General features: G+C 32.9%; 1 protein-coding gene across 3 annotated transcripts in view; it reads left to right on the top strand.

Moving 5' to 3' along the window:
• Window positions 1–2,688: 2,688 nt before the first annotated feature.
• The window catches only part of LOC126740329 (ecotropic viral integration site 5 ortholog-like), a 37,564-nt gene continuing 18,039 nt past the window's right edge, over window positions 2,689–22,213 (top strand). For 2 of the 3 annotated variants that reach the window (XM_050446302.1, XM_050446301.1), the window contains exons 1-5: window positions 2,692–2,872; window positions 2,956–3,168; window positions 3,232–3,467; window positions 20,381–20,468; window positions 20,538–20,702. In XM_050446302.1, coding sequence (XP_050302259.1) covers window positions 2,801–2,872; window positions 2,956–3,168; window positions 3,232–3,467; window positions 20,381–20,468; window positions 20,538–20,702 — 774 coding nt within the window. In that variant the 5' untranslated portion in view covers window positions 2,692–2,800. Of the gene's footprint in view, window positions 2,873–2,955; window positions 3,169–3,231; window positions 3,468–20,380; window positions 20,469–20,537; window positions 20,703–22,213 lie in introns of all 3 variants that reach the window. The other variant, XM_050446303.1, reaches the window with a different exon arrangement.

Genomic DNA, 22,213 nt, shown 5'->3' with positions numbered 1-22,213 from the left:
TCCAATTATCCAAATCTCGAATCGTCAGAAAGCCTATTGGAAACGCAGATAACGTCAACTAGTTTAAGAAACATATTTAATTTAGTTTAAGTGTATTATGTGTAAATAGAAGTAAGAAACATGCAAGTAAAAAACACAAAGTCCGATAACATGGAAAGGACTCCATTAAAGCTTCGTCCTTTTGATATCTGGCATAAGTGAATGTTCCCCCCCCTCCCCAGACGGAAGTGCGATTGCAGTTTGACATGAAATCTATAATAATAATAATAATAATAATAATAATATGAATATTCTGCTTTATTTCAAAAAAAATTACAAATTTTCTCGGCAAACGATAAAATAACAAAAAATAAACAAAATATCACAATACATAAAATATAATTACTCGTAAATACATACTATACTATAAATCTTGGTACAATAAAATAAAAATTGTACGCGGTCATAATATTTAAGTATTTAAGGTTTATGTACTAAACCTATTACAGAAAAAAAAGAAAAAAGTAAGAAAATTTAAAAGTTTAAATAAATTAACAGTTATAATGTTCTGATATTATTTAATAAAAAACAATGGTCAAAAAAATATAATGCTCTCTCCAGCAAGTGTGATTTTAAAGCCGTGGAAAATGTGGAAAAAGATGACATAGATTTGATTTCAAATGGCAGATGATTGTGCAGTTTTCTTGCATTATACAGGGTTCCGAAACTATTGTGCCAAAATGTAAGTATGGTTAGATCTCGAAAACAAATGTTTTCTACTTACTATTTCGTTACTAATAGGTAACACAAGAAAAAAGTTTAACATATGTACATACACAAATAATATCGATAACGAGTACTTAACTCTACCGATTTTTATGCTTTAGACCAATCGTCGCATGCCGGACACACGCATTGCGTAAGCTACTCATTTATTATTGCATCGTGGCAATGTGTAAAACTTAACTTAATCTAAATTGTAGTGTGACCCTTTAAAACTTCAATTGATTTTATTTGATGATTAAATTTAAGAATTTAACATTCGCTGCATTAACAGACCTACATCTGACTTATGCCGCTGCTGGTGGTAATGAAGACACGCGTTGCGGATTTACCAAAAAATGCTTTTCGCAGCGGCGCTTACCACATCACGGACTATTTGCACGTTTGCATTCAAGATTGGAATAGATTTTTTTTTTAAAAAGTGTTATTCATCTAGATAATTTATGGCAAAAAAACATTTCATTTGCAGAAGCCTCATAATGTGGGACGAAGACCGCGCACAGTGCGTGTACCAGTGGTTGCGTGGTTTGCATAATACTCTGGTTGGCCCGTATCTCTGGCCACCACGATTAAATGGAAAAATTAACTTGACATTTCAGCAAGAAGCGCTTCTTCCCTAAATGTCAGACAAAATTTCAATGACAAAAAACAATCAACACGACGGAGCCCCAGCACATTACCCGTTACCCATAAGGGAACATCTGAACCAGGCATACCAGAGAAGAACGATTGGCAGGGGCGCACCAAATGCATGGCATTCACATTCACCAGACCTGACCGCATACGACTTTTTTTTATGGGGTCACATGAAAGCACTTATGTACAACACTCCAGTTTAAACAGAGGAAGAGTTAGTAGGAAGGGTTGTTGCAGATACTGCTAAAATTCAAGAAATTCCGGAAGTTTTTCAACATGTGGAGGAGAAAATGGTACGATGCTGTCACGCTTGGATTGAGGCGGCTGGTCAAAATTTTGATCATCTTTTAAATTAAAATATTTTTTTTTGTAATAAAGTTTCTCTACCGACCCTTACATTTTTGGCACAATTGTTTCGGAACACCCTATATAGTATGGTTTCAATGCTTTATTGGATCTTCTTCAGGCCAAGAATATATATACATAAGAATAAAATTGTTCCCATTGAAAACAGGGAAAATTTACGAAATTTAGATTATAAATGTAAAAACGATGTTAAAAAATGTAGATTAAAACTATCTAATTAAAAAAACTAAAACAAAGTACCTTAAGGTAATCTAGGTCTTTTTAATTGCTTGAAAAACTCATAGAATATAAGCCACTTGGACATTACAAATAAAGTAACAAAGACATCTACAAGTTTAAAAACTGTTTAAAATAATTTTGTATTTGTATTTTACATTTAACAACGCAAGTCGTTGAATATCCTAATTTAAGTTTGAAATTTTCTTTACTATAATTTAATACTTCCAACTTTTGAGAATAAAAACAGAATAAAATCATATTTTTCATCCCCAAAATCTCTTGATCCCCAATTTTTATATCGATATCACTAATACAGCTAGAGATCTATAGAGAAAAAACCGATTCGAAAATTAAATTTTTCATAATTATGACCGACATTTTACTAAGGCATATTTGACTCAAGATCAAGATTTTCTTTTTTTTTTGCACATTTATTACCGACTACCCTGTATATAGTAATACGGTTTTTAACTAATATAACAAAATGTGTGTTACATAATCTACATATATTCAAATAATAATTTAAGGAAACCAGGAGTGTTTTATATTTGATAAATTTATTGATAAAAATAAGTCATAAGTAGTTCCTACTTTTTATATAGGATATAGCTTCATAATTTTTAGTACATAAAAAGTTTTATGTCAACCTTAATCTGTAGTTAAATTCAAACAAAAGCAACTTTACCTAATCTAGTGTAATAACAATTCCGTTATCAGTAAGGTGACGCAGCTGATTATTTTTTGTTTATCAAAAATTGCTTATTAAAAGGTGTTCAGTTATTTTTGTGCATACATTGAGGTAATTTATTCCAAAATAATGCTTAAGTTTGCTGAGAACGCTTATTTGTCCATATTAGAGCAAAAGCAAGAAGAGAAAGAGGAACTAGAGGTAACATTTGCATTATTATCGACTTCATATTTTGTTTGACAGATGGACAGTTGGAATTGAGTACATTTAACCTTATATTTAAGAATGCGCGTAAAATGCAAGAGGAACTAAAAAACCGACTAAAAAGACTTGAGGAAGAGAACAAAAATCTTAAAGAAAAATGTATGGAAAATGAAATTGGAATACTTGACAAGAAGAATGAACTTAACACATTATTGGAAACGCTTCAAAAAGAACGAAGAGCCACATTAGAAGAATACCAAAGACTACAAATTTGTAAAGAGCAAATAGATTCCGTAAGTAAAATAAAATATTACGAATTAAAATATTACGAATCATTAAAACTATTTGCTTTTTAGTTAAACGCATATATAGATGAACTTAAACCCATAAAAGAACAACTTAACTTTAAGAAAAGTGTTACAGAGTGTTTGCACGACCTTCTAATCAAAACAAAATTACGAATTGCTGAAAGTGATGAAGTCTTGCAGGAGCTTCATGAATATTTTACACAGCTTGATTATGACATAGAGAAAACCAGAGAAGTTCACAAAAGAGGTTTAGGGCATTGGCAAGATGAATTTTTAGCAGCCAGGTAAGTTATAGATATTGAATTTATTTAATTAATTTAAGAGGTAACAGCTTTTTTATTTTCATAATTCATGATGATTTATTGCTTTTTTTTTAGTGTGCTTTTCTAAAATTAGGTTTTTGACATTTTTAATTCTAGTCTGAAGAACTTTGCTTGGCAATTTTTATTTGACTTGTCAGATCGTTGCCAGTATTTTTAATTATTTTTGTATGTCTCGCAATAACATATCGTTATGAAAATGTAAAAAGGGTATTTAGTTTTATTATTTTCGTACCGTTTTGATCTTATTTGGTAGTTTAGGTGCACTAAAATTTATTTAAATGGTGTTATGCAAAATGTGTAATGTTTCAAACAATCAATACATTGGTTTTTAATATGTATTTATTTTTTGGTTTTGTGCCTTACATGGTAAGCAGTGCCTAGCGTCATATCAAATGTAAAGTCTTAGGGTACGTTCGGGTACACTAAACTAAATTTACAATTCTAAATATATGACAACATGAAATCAACCCGTAATAATAAAATTTATTTTATGAATATATTTTCAATATAAACACCCGTGTCACTGATCCTGAAAATTAATTCATAACTAGCCACATAAATTTTCATTATAGAATCAGCCACTTCGTATACTTTGTAATTAAATGTGTAAACATTTTTTGTCGACAAAAAAGATCCAGGCCGCTTGGTTATTTTTTGATTAATTATATTTTCCCCGATATCCATTCTAAAAATGCACCATACCTCTTGGTTCCTTTTCGCGTAATGCAAAGGCTACCAAACAAATTCATATTCTTATTCGCATCAAGGAATCAAGCAGCGTGGATTGTCATTGCGGCGAATATAATGCCGGTTATTTTCTTTTAGTTATTTATTTACTAATAGACGGGAAAACCCCATTACAAATAAAATAAGGTACAAAATCATTAATAAAGTTATAACAAACTAGTAGTCCACCCACTAAATATATCACATTCAATAAAAATTACATAAACAGGTTTAACAATACATTCTTGGTACTTAGTCTGAGTCATCATCCTTATTAATTTTTTTTTAAATGAATAAAAAGATCCATTAAAAACATTTATCTCCCTGTTTAAAGAATCTAAGATTCTATTCACAAAATAATGTTTCCCATAATTAGTCCTATGAAACCCAATAGAAAATAAATTATTTTGTCTTAAATTTTTTTGCGGAACAGCAAATTTGACTTGAGAAAATAGAAAATTACATAATAATAATAATAATAATAATAATAATAATAATAATAATAATAATAATAATAATAATAATAATAATAATAATAATAATAATAATAATAATAAATCATTTTATTGTTCCATAACATTTACATAGTTTATAATATTTACATACATATAATGCTGTAACTAAAGGCTTTTTAATCAGCATCCCTCCCAAGGAAGGGGCTGTTAAAGCCCATGCATTGCTATACACTTTTCACTATAGCACTCAAATAACCTTCACAATAATTCCTCAATTTTTGCCAGTAACCCAATTATATATAAAGTAGGCAAAAAGACCTACATTAAACCAAACTAACAATGTGGACGAATAATAATATTATTATCTACATCTACCCTAGATCTGCTAAACTCAATGATAAAAATCTAAATTTGCTAAAGGAGTTGCTGCCTGATTTTATTTTTTAAATACACAACAGAAAAATTAAATGTATTAATTTTGAATTTATTAAGGGCGGAGGCTATGTTACATGAAAATCCCTTTTTGAAAAACTCTTTATTGTGTCTTGGGATTGTAAAAATATGTTTTCTTCGTATATTAAGATTATGGATATCCGTAGGCTATACTACTTTCTTATTAAGATAAATAGGACATTTATATTTAACAATGTTATAAAAAAAGCAAGCCGAGTGCAATATTCTTCTATTGTACATAGAAAGCCAATTAAGTTCCCTGAGCTTATGTGATACACGCTGCCTTCGTCTAATGCCGCATATAAATCGTATACAAGAGTTTTGTACTTTCTGCACTCTTTTAGCCTGAGTTATGTCCAAATAGGGCCCATAAACGCTATCAGCAAAATTAAAATGTGACAACACAAGTGCTTCACACAATTCTATTTTTGTTTTCCTTTCTAAAGAATGTCGGTGGGGAAAAGGGGATTTCAGGGCTGAGTAAGATTTTTTGATACATGAAGTTATATGTTAATCAAATTTAAGTTTATTATCAATTATTAAACCTAGGTTCCTTTAAGAGTTTTTAAAAGAGATATTACACTGCCCAATAGTGAGTCTTAATTTATTACAAATTATTTCTCGAAGTCTTTCACTGCAGAAAAGTAAAGCCACTGACTTTTGTGGATTTAATTTTAATAAATGATCTTCCGATAGTGCGTTAAGAGTTTTAAGATCTATGTTTAGTCTAAAATTTGCCTCTACAGCATCCTCCGGCTTAAACGAGTATATTAATTGTGTGTCATCGGCGTAAAAATGATATTTACAAAACTTTAAGGATGCTATAAAATTAGACGTATAAATGGTAAAAAGAAGAGGACCCACGACACTTCCCTGAGGAACACCAGCAAAAATAGACATAAGTTTGGAAAATGTACTATCAAGCGTTGCTCTTTGCGTCCTTTTACTTAAAAACGACTTAACCAAAGCTTGGGCATTAACACCAAAACCACAATAAGATAATATGGCTAGTAAAATATCATAATTTAGCATATAAAAAACACGAGAATAATCCAGGAGCACCAATACGCTTGCCTTACTCTCGTCTTGTGCACCAGTAAGTTGATCCATAACATCCGCAAGTGCTGTCGTACAGCTGTGACCACGGCGAAATCCTGATTGTTTTTCTGGCAAAAGGTTGTTGGACCACACGAAGCCTGAAATTTGGGACGCCATAACCTTTTCCAGAATTTTAGACATAGATGGTAAAATAGAAATGGATCTAAGTTGACTATAGGTCTCAGGATTACTCACTTTAGGAAGCGGAACCACTATAGCAGATTTCCAATCACTTGGAAAAACTGAATCTCGTAAACAACGATTTATTAAGTGGGTCAGGTAGGGTATAACAAAGGGGCAGCATAATATTAAAAAAGTGCTATTAATATTGTCACTTCCAGATGCAGTTGACTTCATGTTAAGTATAATATTAGAAATAGTTTCCTCAGTAACCTGAGTAAAATTAAATTCCTTATTTGTTTTTTTGTTTTTTTTATAAAAATCCAAGAGTTCAGGTTTTGGAGAAATAGTAGAGTTAGCTGCATTGATAAATTGCGTGTTGATTTCATTAAGATTTCTTAGCTGATCTGGTATTGTATTTATTTTTTTATTTATGATGCCAACTTTTTTTAATTCCGCCCATTTTTCTTTTGCATTACAGTTTGAAAGCTTAATATTTAGATATGTTTTTTTTTAGCTCGAAATGCTGATGTAAATGTATTCCGAAGCTGTTTATAGTATTCCCAATGTTCTGGCAAACGTGAATGACGAAAGCGATTAAGTGCATCAGTCCTTAACTTTTTTAATAATTTCAAATTATCCGTGAACCACGGGCAGTATGGTTTTTTATTGTTTGTCTTTCTAGTTTTAAGAGGAGCATGTGCATTAAGTAGGGTTGTTAATTTTGACGTAATAAAATTACCTTTTTTATCAACTGTATCTAAGTTATAAATTTCATTCCAAGCGATCATTTCTAAATCCATTTGAAATTCAGCCAAATTAATTTTTTTTAAATTTCTATATACCACTGTCCAGCTCGGTGGAGCCTCATTTTGAAAAGGAATGTTACATCTTGTGAGAAGATGATCCGAAATATTAAGATCTTCTACCTCAGTATTAATTTTAAAATCACTATCAAAACAGATTAAATCTATAATACTTTGGGCTTTTTTAGTCAATCTAGTTGGCTCAGAAACATATTGACTTAGATTAAAAGTGTGTAATATATTATTTAATGTACTGGTGTTTGCAGAACTGTCATCCAAGAAATCAATATTAAAATCACCCAAGCACAATATTTTATCGGTAGTCGTAAAAAACTGTAAAAGAGTATCCTCAAAGCAAGCAAAGAACTCATTACAATTGGTATTGGGTGGCTTGTATATTACCCCTATCAAAAGACTCGAGCCATCAACAAGAACCTTAATCCAGATATGCTCCAGAAAATTTAATGTTTGATTTATACATAATTTATATTTTAGGAAACTTTTCATATAAACAGCCACTTCTCCCCCTCGCGAAGGTCTGTCTTGTCTGATTAGCAGATAACCATCAATATTTATGGAATTATTAGCAGTATTATTAGACAACCAGGTCTCAGTAATGGCAAAAATATCATAACTGTAATTAGATATGTGGTTTTTTATATCATCGAATGAGTTCAGCAACGATCTAACATTTAAGCGTCCAACCTTTAACATATTATAAAAATTTTATTATTACTACTTAAGTCTATAACAAAATAACAAGCAAAAAGAAAAACTAGAATATGAAAAAATCTGTGAAACAAGGCATTATACTATAGCCGCTCTGTAGTTAATCTACCTACAATAGAATTATCTTTAAAAAAAACATTTAGTAGAACAAAATAAACATATGTTTAAATATTCATTAACAAAATAATATTGGAGATAACTAGCTTATTACTCTCTTTGCTGGGATTTTGTAAACTTACTTATTAAGTATCAACGATAAAAAAAGTTTTAGCAGTTTCAGTTTAATTACCCTAAAAATTATAGTTAAATTAGCCCCATCACACACCCACAAAAGCTACGGTAAATTTTAACTTTAAAATGTATTGTCACCATTTAGAAAAATAATTAATAGAATAATATACCTCATGAATTCTAGCTGCTTCCTGAGCGTTGGAACCTTGCTAAATCTGCCTCAGACATAATTCTAGTCACAGAGTTATCTGCGCACCTTACTAACACATTTCCACTCCATACCCAGGTATTTTTTTCACCAAAAGTTAGCTTAGCCCGATTGAACAATGAGAGCCGTAATTTTGTTAAGTCTTCACATATGTGTATTCCGGAGTTTTTTAATGATTTGCGGAATTTTAATATCGACAAACGTGCATCGTAAGATGCAAACCGAACTAATACTGGCGGCGGCTTATTGTTGGGGACTTTAACGTCGATAGGGTGACACTTTTTTATGTCGGAGTCCGAGATATTTACTTTAAGGTGATCCTTAAAGATACGGAGCGTTTTTTGACGTATATTTTCGCCGGGTTCACTTTTAATCCCAAAAATTCGTATATTTTTGTTACGATTAGACTGTTCCAGCATATCTAATTTAACATGAAGATTGGTGTTTTCCTCCTTTAGGACAGTTAGATCTTCTTTCAGAAACATGAAATCATTCCATTTAGTAGTTGGAACATAACAGAGACATCAGAAATAGTCCTCCCTTCCAGTGGAAGAAATCTGAAATACTTTAAAATGGTGTGATGATCAGTAATAAGCCCCAAATTGTATTTATAATTGCAAAATCTTTAAAAAATTTGTGCTGCACACTTTCTAGCATGGTCTTATAGATGTTATATTGCGGAGTCCAAATGACAGAGCCATACCCTAGCTGTGTCCTAACCAAGCCACAATATACCTCACTGCGTCCAAAGATAACTCCTGGCAATTTCTGAGAGTAAAGCCCAACGTTCTGTTGGCCCCTATAACCAATTGATTTAGGGGCCATTATATATAAACCCGAATCAAACAGTATTTATAGTAGTCCTTAGCTACCTCGATGCTACTTACATACTAAATGATATCAGGAAAAAATTTTCAACATTCAGATCTAACCAACCTTTTTACACCAGTTTGCTAGACTTTAAAGTTCACTACTTCAAACTCTAGTTACAGTTTGAGATCATCAGCAAACATCAAAAACTCACAGTTGCTTAGGTGATCCTTTAGGCCGTCCACGAACAAACTGAACAATAGAGGAGAAGAATGACTCCCCTGAGGCACTACAGAACTGACTCTAATAACCTTTGATAAAAAGCTACCAAATTTAACCATGAGCCTCCTATCTCTCAAAAAACCCAACATTTATCAACTTCTTAATAAGCAGATCATGATTGATTCTGTCAAACGCCTTGGAAAAGTCGGTATACACAGCATCCACCTGGCATCTCCTCTCCCTGACATTCACCAGTCTACCGTGGTAAATTACTAGATTGTTCAAAGTGGACCGACCTCCCCTAAATCCATGTTGTTCAGCAATGAAGTTATCAGCAATTTCTTTATACTGGCAGTTTAAATGACTATACATGAAACTATCAAAAGCCTTTGATACAGAAGACTGTATAGAGCCACTACGGTAATTTTTTGTATCGTCTCTTCTTCCTGATTTATAAATATAACTTTCTTTCCAGATTTCTGGAAAAATTGATTAATTTGTTGAATAGCCTACATAGAGGATGAGATAGGGAATAGCTGCACAGTTTTAAAACTATATTAGGTACCCCATCCGGACCTATTAGCATCTTATTTGGAAAAGATGCTCATTTATAAAATACTTCAGAAACACTTATGATAGGGCAATCTACATATAGTTGACTGTAAGACGTATCTAGTGGTGTTGGATTTCTACTAGCATATACCATCGAAAAATTATCAGCAAATAAGTTCCCAATTTTTTGGTCAATTGAAGCTACAGAGGTATTTAAAACCATACTATTTGGAATACTATTTGATGTATGTTTTTTATTAACATGTTTCCAGAAATTTCTCGGATTACTGGTGAGATCTACATTTATAGAACTCACAAAGTTTATGTAACATTATTTACTTAACCTCTTATACCTAAGTCTGAGTTTGTTAAGTTCAAAGTGATCTCTAACATTATCAGTAATTTGATATTTTTGTGTTTAGTTTTTTTTGAGTAAAATCAGCTCTCTTACTTCATTGGAGAAATAAGAATGAAAGGCCGACGCCTTGAATTTTTATATCGTACAAAATCCTGAATTCCAAAATTGAAAACTCCATAAAATCCTGTTAAATTAGAATCCATACTCCAAAACTCCATTTTCGCCATTCGACCAATGTGCCTCTGTGCCTCTGTGCCTCTATATAACATTTTATGTCTGGGTATAAAGCACAAATCCTCTTGGACCTCTTGGACCACCTTTTTATCGTCTTCAATTCTTTCTGCTTAATCATTGCTTCCTGACTCCCTTGCATTAAAAATAATGAAGTTTTTGGATTTATATGTCTTTTGGATCTCAGTAAGAATCTTTTCAGTATCAAGCACAACCTTCAACATGTGAATATTTTTTATCGTTAATCTCCTTCCTGAAGTCCTTTACTTGTCTTAAAAGAGCAGGTACAGTTTTAAAAAGCGTCTCTGCAGGAACCGCATAAAAACATCAATGTTCGCTTCTGTATTACATCTGCTGGTAGTTCCGATGCATTTAATATACAGGCCTCCACAGGATGTAATACAATGTGGCTATCACAACATGCCCCTTTCGAGCCTTCTGGGATTAGCACATCACAACTTTCACATATACTCATGCTTGTTTTTTCAATGCTCTAACCACACTTTCGCAAAACTTATTTTATTAGTTTTAATAACAGTATGTCGTTCGGAATATTGTTGGGCTTAGGGATCAATAAAATAAAAGTCCAAGTCTATTTAAATTTGCCGACGTTTCCCAAAATATATTTGCATCCTCAGAGCGAATTCAATATGTTGGACTTAAGCCACAAAATAATAATAAAAATGAACATTTATACAGAAATTTTTTTTAGGGTACGTGACATTAGACAATACATGGATATGCGAGTATAGAATACTCTTAAAATATAATTTATCACAGTATAATAATTAAAAAAACAACAATTTTCCAAATTATATAATCTTATTTGGATCATTAAATTATAAAAAAATACATCTTTAATAACAATCCCGAATGAATGCTGTACTGAGTGTCCAATGACACCTATCCACACTTTTTTACACATTTATTGACGCCAAAAAGATATGAAAACTTGAGAGCAAAATTTCAAAACATATGGCATGATATAACCTCTCTTCAGTTCATCCTTTATATTTTGAAGGCCCTATGATGATAATTCTTTAGATGATACAATAAGACCTAATAGGGATTATTTTGAACTGGAAAATATGTATATTTTTGTCCAGATTGCGTTAATAATATTGATTCTAATAATTCTGTACTGCATTTACAACGAGAACAAACGTTCAACGGTATATCTGATCCTCCTTCAATAAAAGATTTTAATACTAGCTTGAATCAGCCCAACCTAGACGTGAAACCACTGCCTGCTCTTACTACTTCACACTTATAATACTAGTACTGGTAATAGTTTTTCACATCCCATGTGACATCCCATGTCTCATGTGAGATAATGATATGCAGTCAGACAATGGCTCTGAATATAAACCTGATAATGAACCGAAAAGTGGTAGTGATAGTACTATCGAAAATTTTTACATTACCGAGGTTGAGTCCGTTAATATTAGACCTATTGGGCGACCTCGTAAAGGCGGGAAACGAAAGGTTAATTTACAAAAACGCTAACAAATTCTATATAGCTGCAAGAGGAAAAGAAGTCGTCGCTAAAGGATTTACTAATTCTACATGTAAATGCTTTAATTAGTGTTTTAAAAAGGTTAAAACATTAATTAGATCATTGACGTTTACATGCAAACGAGAAAAACCAATAAAAAGAAGATAAAGGTTTTTTAGAGGCGGAGAACTTTCATTTGGCAACACTGTTTTTTAAGACAGCCGACCTGACAGTTCTGGGTTATTTTTAGATTAGTTTGCTTTGGCAATTCATCATCAACAGACTCACGCCGGAGCAACGTTTCCAAATTGTTCAAATTTATTTTGAAAGACATGGTTCTATTCGAAAAACACATCGGGCATTACGTGAGTTTTATGGTGCTCATAATCGTCCTTCAGAGAGATTAATTCGAGAAACTGTTGATCGTTTTCACAATACTTTTGCTCTAGTCGACAATACGCATCCCGTAAGACGCCGTACAGTGCGCACGCAACAAACGATAGCTGCTGTGCAGCATAGTGTTGATAATGATCTAAATGTGTCAATTCGTCGTCGTTCTCAACAAGTGAACTTATGTCCATTCACTTTATGGAAAATTTTGCGCAAAGATCTCGGATTGCGAGCATATAAAATTCAACTTGTCCAGGAGTTGAAACCCCAGGATCATCTTTTGCGCCGTACATTATCTGAATGGGCGGAAGGAAAAATTGCTGTTGATCCACGATTTCATATAAAAATTTTGTTCAGTGATGAAGCACACTTTTGGTTAAATGGCTATGTAAACAAGCAGAATTGCCGAATTTGGGGGATGAGAATCCACGAGCTATTGGCGAAAAACCGTTACATCCAGAAAAACTAACCGTTTGGTGCGCTTTATGGGCCGGTGGAATCATTGGTCCTTATGCCTTCAGAAATGCTGATGGTCAGAACGTTACAGTAAACGGTGAGCGATACAGAAACATGATAACCAACTTTTTTGTGCCTCAATTGGAAGCCGTTGCAGGCGTTGCAGAAATGTGGTTTCAGCAGGACGGTGCCACGTGCCATACAGCGCACCAAACAATTAATTTACTGCAAGAGACAGTCGAGCAACGAATAATTTCAAGGAATGGACCTGTAAACTGACCAGCTCGTTCGTGCGACTTGACGCCATTAGATTATTTTCTTTGGGGCTATGTTAAGTCGCATGTCTACGCTGATAAACCCAAAACACTTGAGCACTTGGAAGCCAACATACGACGCGTGATCACAGAATAAACGATCTCACAGAAGAGAAGGCTAGCCCTTTTTACCGAACCGGTTTTTCGTTCAGGCTCCTCCCATTTACCCCCATTCTAACGGGTACAACTGTCGTCGCCCACGTGGGGTATCGGGTCATAATTAGTGTATTAGTACGAGCGTTAGTGTGTATATTTGCGATATTTTGTGATTTGCCGTTTTTTATTTTATTTTTGTTAAGTAGGTATTACACATTACCTTGTTTTGGAGTTTAATTCTGTGCTCTATGACTTTGTTTTTTCTTTCATTGTTTCTGTTGTGCTAAAAACTTTAAAAAAGCACTAAAATGCCAACTTTTTGTGCGTATAGGGGTTGTTTTGCCAAAAGCGTCGCTGGAAAAAGTTTATTTTCGTTTCCTAGGGATATTAGAAGGTGAGCAATAACAATAATAAAAGAAAGTAGGTATAGAAAAGTTACATTATTATGTATTATTCATTATTATTATGGTTGTTTAAAAGCTTTGAAAACTTCAGAATATTCCCTAATTATTTGTCGTACCATCCATATTTACCTTAATAAACATATATGTATATACCTAAACCATATGTATCTATGTGTACATACGTGCAGGTACATAACATTGTACATAGATAAAAATATTAAGGTTGATTTAGGTATACAGTATTTTTATGTGATAAAGAATAATGACTTTAATTTTCAATTATCTGTGTTTTTATGGACTGGTTTACCCATGCAAGTGCATAATATAGTAGTAGTAAAACCTTTAAAAATCTTATATTTTGTTCCAGACTATCATAATGGACGGCGACTATAGAACGTATAATACCTTTATAAAATATGGACGTATGTGTGGTACCTACATATGTATATAATAATACATACATATATATCTTTTTATATATAAATATATAAAAGCCGATGATACCTACTCTTAAATGTGTTGTGTTTAAAACATACGAGAAAACATACCTGCGTATAAACCTTCCAGCTAAAATTTAATTTAAAAATACCTCCCTATGTACAAATGTATATGTATATTGTTAACATATTAACATCACACAAATAGCAGACTTTTTCTCAGCTAGTGCCTTACTAAAGGCAAATATTATTTACCATTATCATAAAACAACTAACACAAAAATTCCATTCCAAAATTAAAAGTATACTAACCTACACCTCTATCGTGTATCAAAACTGTCAAATAACAATTTTTATAAAAATAATAATTATTATAATTATTCTAAAAAGTAAGAACCAATATAAGCATTAACAAAAAAAAATCCTATTTGAAATGTAACTAAATTTTGTAGTTTGCTCCCGTATTATATGAATATAACCATTTTGATTTTAAAACTAAAAGCACTTCGTTCGGTGTATGCGTTTACTACAACTTTACGAGATATCTCAATGTATTCGCGCAGGGTGCATCTGTCAGTTGGGCTTATAAAAAACTGGTTCACGGATATCAAAGGAGCCGACGCAAGCCTTCGCTTCTGTGAGATCGTATATTCTGTGGCGTGATTGCCGAAATACAGCCTGCAGTATTGGAAAGAGTCTGTGAAAATTGGACCTCTAGATTACGCCACGTACGCGCCAGCCGTGGGGGTCACATGCCCGAAATAATTTTTAAATATTAATGCCAAAAAAAATTCTTTAATATAAATGCAAATTCGTTCATATCAATAAAATATTTTGTGTTTAATTTCAATTTAAAGTTCTCCGCTTTAAAAAAAAAAACACCCTTTATAAAACAAATGGCGACACAACTAAACATTTCAGCAAGGAAGCATACTTTATTAAAAAAAATACACGTTTGCAGACCCATGTTTGCCGAGATTTTTAAATTGTCTACAAAGCGCATAAACACAGCGTTATATTAGTAAAACTACGTCCAACGTCCCTTCTGGGAAAAAAAGGAAAACATGAGAGTCACCAAAAACTTGACAACCTTGTTTAAGAGTCTATTGTTACATAATTTAAAAAATTACCAAGGTACCAGTCTCACTATTATAGGAATTCTATCGTGGAAGAAAGAAAGTATTTATCTTTAGGTTTACTTTTAAAGAAGATATCCGAACTATTTAAATCAAAAAATCCAACCTTTACAGTTTCTTTATCACAGTATTAAAGATTTTTTATAATGAGTTTAACCTCCATTTTAGGCCTCTTAAGAAGGATATATATAATGTGTAATGAGAAAAATTCAAAATTAACAGGTTGACTGCCGAGGATTATCACCAAAATACCTAGGTGCCAAAACTCATTTCCGGACAACCATTGCATATAAATTAAGGAAACGATATCAAAACGTTTAAATAATTATTTTTCTTCAAGAACAATAAATAAAAAAAATAGGATATATCATATATGGCCGCCCGGCACTGTAGGAACAAGTCTGCCGCTGTGGCCAAGCAGGCATAGCATCGGCCATCGCGACAAAAAGTAAATATTTCCAGGAACCATGCGAACGTTTCTTGTTCGACTATAACCCAGTATGTTTTGTAGCGTGGTAAAGTGATAAATGGAGGTGAAAGTACAACTGGTCAACTGTTGATCATGTATAAATACAGTTAACAGCGTCGGGCCACGTGTTACGTACGAATGGAATAGAAACTTTAGTTCTTTCTCGATTTTCGACAAGTACCTACAAAGAGTGCATCTATGTCTAGTCGCAGCAAACGAATTTTGAGTTTAGCCTTGAATGCCAAACTAGGTAGATTTATTTCTAAGCTGCAAACATTATCATTTACTTACTTGTTCCAAGACATATAACCACTTCTAAATCTCACTCGACTCTCACATCGACTCAATCGTCGATCCAGCGTGTTTACCATCAAGTGATGAATATGAGTCACTTTTTCAACCATATTGTATTATTTCTGAAATATACTTACCTTCTGTGCCACAGCGGTCATTCAATCGTATTAAATATAGCAGACATGACCGCCATTCAAAAACCCAAATTGCAAACTGTATGCAAAAACTCCATACATTACTCTAGAATCCGAGGCCAGAGCGGCCACAGTTCATCATAAAATACATGCCACTCATGTCACTCATGGTACTCTGCGATATAAGTAAGTTCAAGCAGTCATATATGACTGCTTGGCAGTCAACCTGTTAAGGAATCAATGTAACGAAAATAAAATTCTGGATTTAAAACAGCAACTTGAAGATCATTATATGTTGTCCAAAAATTAAAAATGTTTCGTAATTACTAAATATTGTAAACTATATCATATTTATAAACAAATGTGAAAACTGTATCATATTTTTAAAAATTTAATTAAACATATTCTAATAGTAGCGGAACCACACATAATTTCTAGCGTATAAATCTCATTTCCATATAAGTGAGGGTTGGTTTCATGTTGCATAACATATTTAAGGTTCTACTTATCTTTAGTTTGATAGTTTCACCTATAAAGTTTTTTTTTAGACTCTTATCTTGCTTGAGAGATCTCATTTGACTTTTAATTTTGGGTTATTTAGATTATTTTATTGTCCTATAATTTGAACTTTTTCGCTTTTACATACTTGCTTGCTTTGACTGTTAGTATTCTCTTGAGATTATTAATCCTCATCGGTCAAAATAATGTAAAATGTTCCAAGCACTTCTTCTAGTCGCCATTTGTCTTAATTAGTTTTTTTGTTTTTGTTGAAAACAGTTTAAGACCGAAAGTTTTGTAAATTTAAGATAAACATAAAAAATTGCATTTCTGATATAAGTGGATTCCTAAATTCTGTTAAATTTGGTGTTAAAAGTAAAAGGATATCTGGAAGCACCTTAACAATAAATCGGACCAAATAAAGAATAATAAGAAACCAGAAGAACGAACCCGTAAATAAATAAACGAGGCAGTAAATAGAGAGAACACGGGAAATCAAACATGAACCAAGAAAATTTAGTAACTGATCTTTAATAACTGATCTTTAAAAGGAACAGGACGAGAGACATTCACAAAAGAGAACTAAACAAGAAGAATAAAATAAGCAACGAGAACTAGCTACAAGCTTTGAATGAACTTTAAAGGTGAAAATCAGTTTTTAAGTAAGAATGCCTGAGAGAAGAAGCTACAAAAATACTAAAAAAGGTGTCGTCTGAGGATCAGTTCAATTACGACGTACCAGTAATAAATTAGATATAAACTATGAAAAGTAATCTCGGAAACCGCTTTCAGAGAATTAAAGCGTGTTTCTGTAGAAAACCTGAAAGACCATACGGCTATAGAAACTGTAATTAGAAGAGGTACCTTAAATGCCGTTGGCTCAAGCTTTTGACATACGATTATGGGCTTAGGGTGTACCGGTAGTTTTACGAATTTCAGTCTATTAAGAAAGTCCACCATGCTGAAACTTGCTGCCCTTTGACACCACTACCTTTAAGATCTTATACTTTAGACAAGATAGAAACTTATCTTTTTATCTTTAATAGCAGCTTTGTTATCAGAGTAAATTGTCGAAAATACGACTTTTTGGTAGTATCCGCATTTTAAAATCGTTTGTTCGCATTTTAACACAGTAAATACTTCAATCTAAAAGATGGCATGCTTCTCTATTGAGTAGGTCCTACAGGTATATGGACCGTCACCACAAAAGCCTTCATCACCTCCGTTGTTCATTCCGGAAACGTCCACGTACCAGATGGTCCTCCTGTTTAATAATGCAGGCCAAGTCCCATGTATAAAATATATCTGCGACATCCTGGAGAAAGAATGATAGTATCGGAATTATTTATGCGGCCGTAAATGTGAAATAGTGATCACATTTATTGCCAGAAACAGAGTCCTACCATTGTAAAGCCAAACATCGTAGCTCACTACTTAATTTCATCACCGAACGGAAGACCAAAAATCAGCGAACAAAAAAAGGATTCCGATAATAATTGAATTTAGCCAGTAACTAAAGTCACCATTGACTTAATAACATTTCAGCAGTCAGTACTCGTAACATAAATTGAAACAGAATTATCATCATATTATAGGTCTCCACTAGTTTCAAATGGATGACCTAAAGAAGTTCTAGCTACCAGTTCCATACGCCATCTACGTGAAGATAATGCCAAAGTTATTTAGGTATGAAATAATATTACCATATCAGCTAATTCAGAAGTTGTGGTTTATGCTAAAAGTCGAGAAAAAAATTAATAAACTATTTTAATTAAGCCCATTGAAGAAAACAAACATGTATTTTCTCTACAGAATAACGTCTGGGGAAGTGATGTGGTGAATCACTATATTAATACTGGAGGAATTGCTCCAAGAAAAAGAACCTCGAAGAATTTCAATAGTTAAACAAAGACACCGCCAATTACAGTAGTAAAGAAAAAGAACGAATCTATCAAATTTTGTGTAGACTATGAAGATGATACCAGGAAGGATAACTGTCCCTACCAAGAATAGGCGATAGCCTGGAAACACTATCAGGCTCACAAGCTTATGGAAAATGTATTAGACGGAATGTCTTGGAAAACATGCCTAGTTTACTTGGATCACCTCAATAATATACTGGGAAAAATATTTTAGAACTTTCAAGAAGTATTTGTTAAGCAACTAGATTAAATTAGCCTTAAACTCGAAATAAAAAATGTTTCTTTCAAAAAGAAATAGATTTGCCATAATATCAGAAAAAAATATCATCACTGAACCAGATAAAGTAAAAGCAAGGGAAAATTGGCCACGACCCAGTAACAACTACAAGTTAAAAAGTTCTCCGGGACTTTGTACATATTACAGAAAATTTGTAAAAAAAATCACTATGCTAGTAAACCCTCTACATAAGCTCACGGAAGACAAAATGGGATTTGATTGGTCAGTAGACAGTGAGGAAGGGTTTAACTAGAGTGTGACTGAGTGAGAGCTATTGACAGCAGTAAAAGCTCTTGAACTTTTCCATAAATTTTTGTATGGCTAATCATTCCTTTTTAGGACCATGCTTCTCTAATATGTCGGTTTAACTTTAAAAGCTCTGAAGGACAAGCAAGGCTACAAAACTATGACTTTTCAGAAGAATGTCAAAAAGGTGAACATCACCAAAATGCCGATGGTTTGTCCAGAAGACCTCTTTTTGAAACATGTCATTATTATCATTAACAAAAACCAACTGAAATTTGTTTTTCATCGGATTGGCGTTGCCAGTCCTCAAGAGGAGAACGATCAGTGTGATTTAATTTGTGTCCTTATTTGTGCACTAAAATATCCCAACTTGAAGAATCTCAAAGCCAATTGAAAAGATATTTTTAGCAAATCTTCAGAATTAAAAGCTTACTAGGTCGAATGGAAATTGGTGGTAATTCAATAAGTAATATAGAAATTATTAAAAGTCTGGGAGACCATATATGAAAGAGAAGACTCATATCTTTCTTTAGTCAAACAGTCCTTCCTTTAAAGCGGATTTTAAAAGTTTTTGAAGTTGTTCATGGTATAGCCGGAGTACATTTTGGAGTAAGACTTAAACAAAAGTGAGAGAAAGTATCCATGACTGGCTGAAGTCATCAAGATTTGAGAAACAAGTATACCAGTTGTTGAAAATTAATAAGACACACACCAGTCTGATATCCCCAGTCTGATAAAATAACTGAAAGATTTAATCGCAATTTTGAGATCTGAAAATTTAAGAATTGTTGAATCTCGAACGCGGAACAAACTTGACCTGAGAATTAATAGAATGAAATAATGTTTTGACACAAAGGGGATTTTATTGGTTTTAATCCTGGAGACAGAGTCTGGTTACATGACGGGCGAAGGGCAATTCACTAAAGTTTTAGATTCGGACGCCTTATTTTAAGGTTACCAGTATCAACGAAGAGGTGTACCGGATCCGTGTATCGATGCCCAACAACGAACGTGATAATAATTGTAAATATAAGTCTAGTAAAAGAAGTTTTGAAAATTAAAGTTAATTATAAAAACAAAATGTTTTATACAAATTGTTTTATACAAATTGTATAAAAGTGTATTTCAACATAATACTTACTGTACCAATTTTTCATTTCATTATTTTTCGGATTAACTATTGAAAATAACTTTTTAAGTTATCTTTTATATCTATAGCTTTAGAAGCAAATAATAATTTTATTGAAATCTCGCACAGTAACTATTAGCTATTTTATTTATTCTTTTAATTTATATTGTCTTTTTAGATTAAGAGAAGCCGATATAATTTTAGAATTTGACAAATTAAAAAGGGAGGTGGCAATATTAAAAAGTGAGTTACAAGAAAAGAAAGTGGTAAGTTTGGATAGAAGTAAAATTTAAAAATACAAAAGAGTAGTTTGCGTATTTAATTAAAAACTATAGATCAGAGATGCCAAGGATTTACATAAACGACGAGGAAAAAATGCACCCTCCAAAGATCTGTCAGGAAAAAATGATAAATTTATTGAAGCGATATTACAAGAAGAAGAAGCTGTTATTGCTAATACAGTGGAATTGCAAAATGAAGTAGACTTTTTAAGACATCAGGTGAGAGCAAAAATTATGTATTGGTATTATATTTAGAAAAGACATAAATTTAGGGATAATTTATCGCCAGATTTAATTCATATGTAAATAAAAAGCGCTTGAATTTCACGGTAGTCAAGAATAATTTTAAAGGTGTAACTATTTAAGAAGAGGTAATCTTTCTATTATATATATTTTCTATTATACATGAAACGTTCATTATATTATTATTATGTTTAGTAGAGTGACGGATATCCTGGGGAGAAATGGACTAAAGCCTCCCCTAGGAACCGCGTCGACATCTCCTAAACAAAAAAAAATCATAATTAGCCTAATTTAAGTATATTTCGTAATTACCTTATAAACTCTTATGATTGAGCTATAATAAACTAAATTAATTACTATCCAAGAATCATTGCAGGTTCAACTTGTTTCCGAAAGCCTAATATTTAATGTTTCCAATGTTGTAATTAATCAATATAGCACATGGTATACACTTTGCAGTATCACAAGACTTTGGTCCATCGATCTTTTGTTGACTTAAACCAGGTTTTTTCTTAACATGCTCTTGGCTTTCTGGGTTAAAAGCAGTATTTATTTAAAAGTTCTTCAGTTTTTTCAGTAAATTCGTTATCCCTGTTCTGTGAGCCCATAGTCTGTTCTGCTAAATCAAATCATGTTTAACTCATACAAGCAATTATTCACATTCACATTCATTCAAATCTGTACGTCAAGTTTGACAATGGCAAGCCTGTCATCGCCACAAAAAACTAAATCCTTCCAGCACTTCACACCACCTACGTCCTTGTTATCAAAATGTACGTGGCCTCCGCACCAAGACTGATAAGCTTTATACAGGGATCTCCGTGTGCGACTTTGACATCATTGCCTTCACCGAAACGTGGCTTCAACCAGATATTCTCGACTCTGAATTGTGTCCAGAAACATTTAGAGTGCTCAGATCTGACAGAGAGCTGGATAGAGTGGCCGCTACTCGTGGTGGTGGCTGCTTGGTCGCAGCTTCTCACAACATCCACCTAGAGAGGGTTAACTTGGAAGACATCCTTAACTCCACACCACTTACAGATATTTTAGGTTGTAAGCTCAGTTATGGTTATTTTGTATTTTATTTATTTGTAATCTATGTCCCTCCTTGCACAACCGAGAGAGACTTTGAGACCTCGTGTGAAACAATTATGTCACTGGATCTGGTCCACACAAAACGCGTTATGATTTGTTTTTGAAGGTGGAAGACAATGGTACAGTGAAAACATCTTGTCGGACTTGCATTGTCTTATTTATTTAATGTAACACGACGTTTCGGTTGGTAAGTATCTCCAACCGTTATCAAGGTCAGTTTACACTTCCGACAAGATGTTTTCACGCGTTATGATTGTTGGAGATTTTAATGTTCCGTCTTGTCAGACAACCGAAGCTAGCAGTGTCAAGTGCAAGCTTTTGACCAACCTATGCGAGATCCTTGGTCTTAAGCAGTTTAACAATATTCCAAATGTTAATAATAGGCTTCTTGA

Source organism: Anthonomus grandis, chromosome 9, assembly GCF_022605725.1.
Source record: "Anthonomus grandis grandis chromosome 9, icAntGran1.3, whole genome shotgun sequence".
In the NCBI taxonomy this organism is placed as follows: domain Eukaryota; kingdom Metazoa; phylum Arthropoda; class Insecta; order Coleoptera; family Curculionidae; genus Anthonomus; species Anthonomus grandis.
Note: the sequence above shows the minus strand (reverse complement) of the source record. Positions and strands in the feature narration are given on the sequence as shown.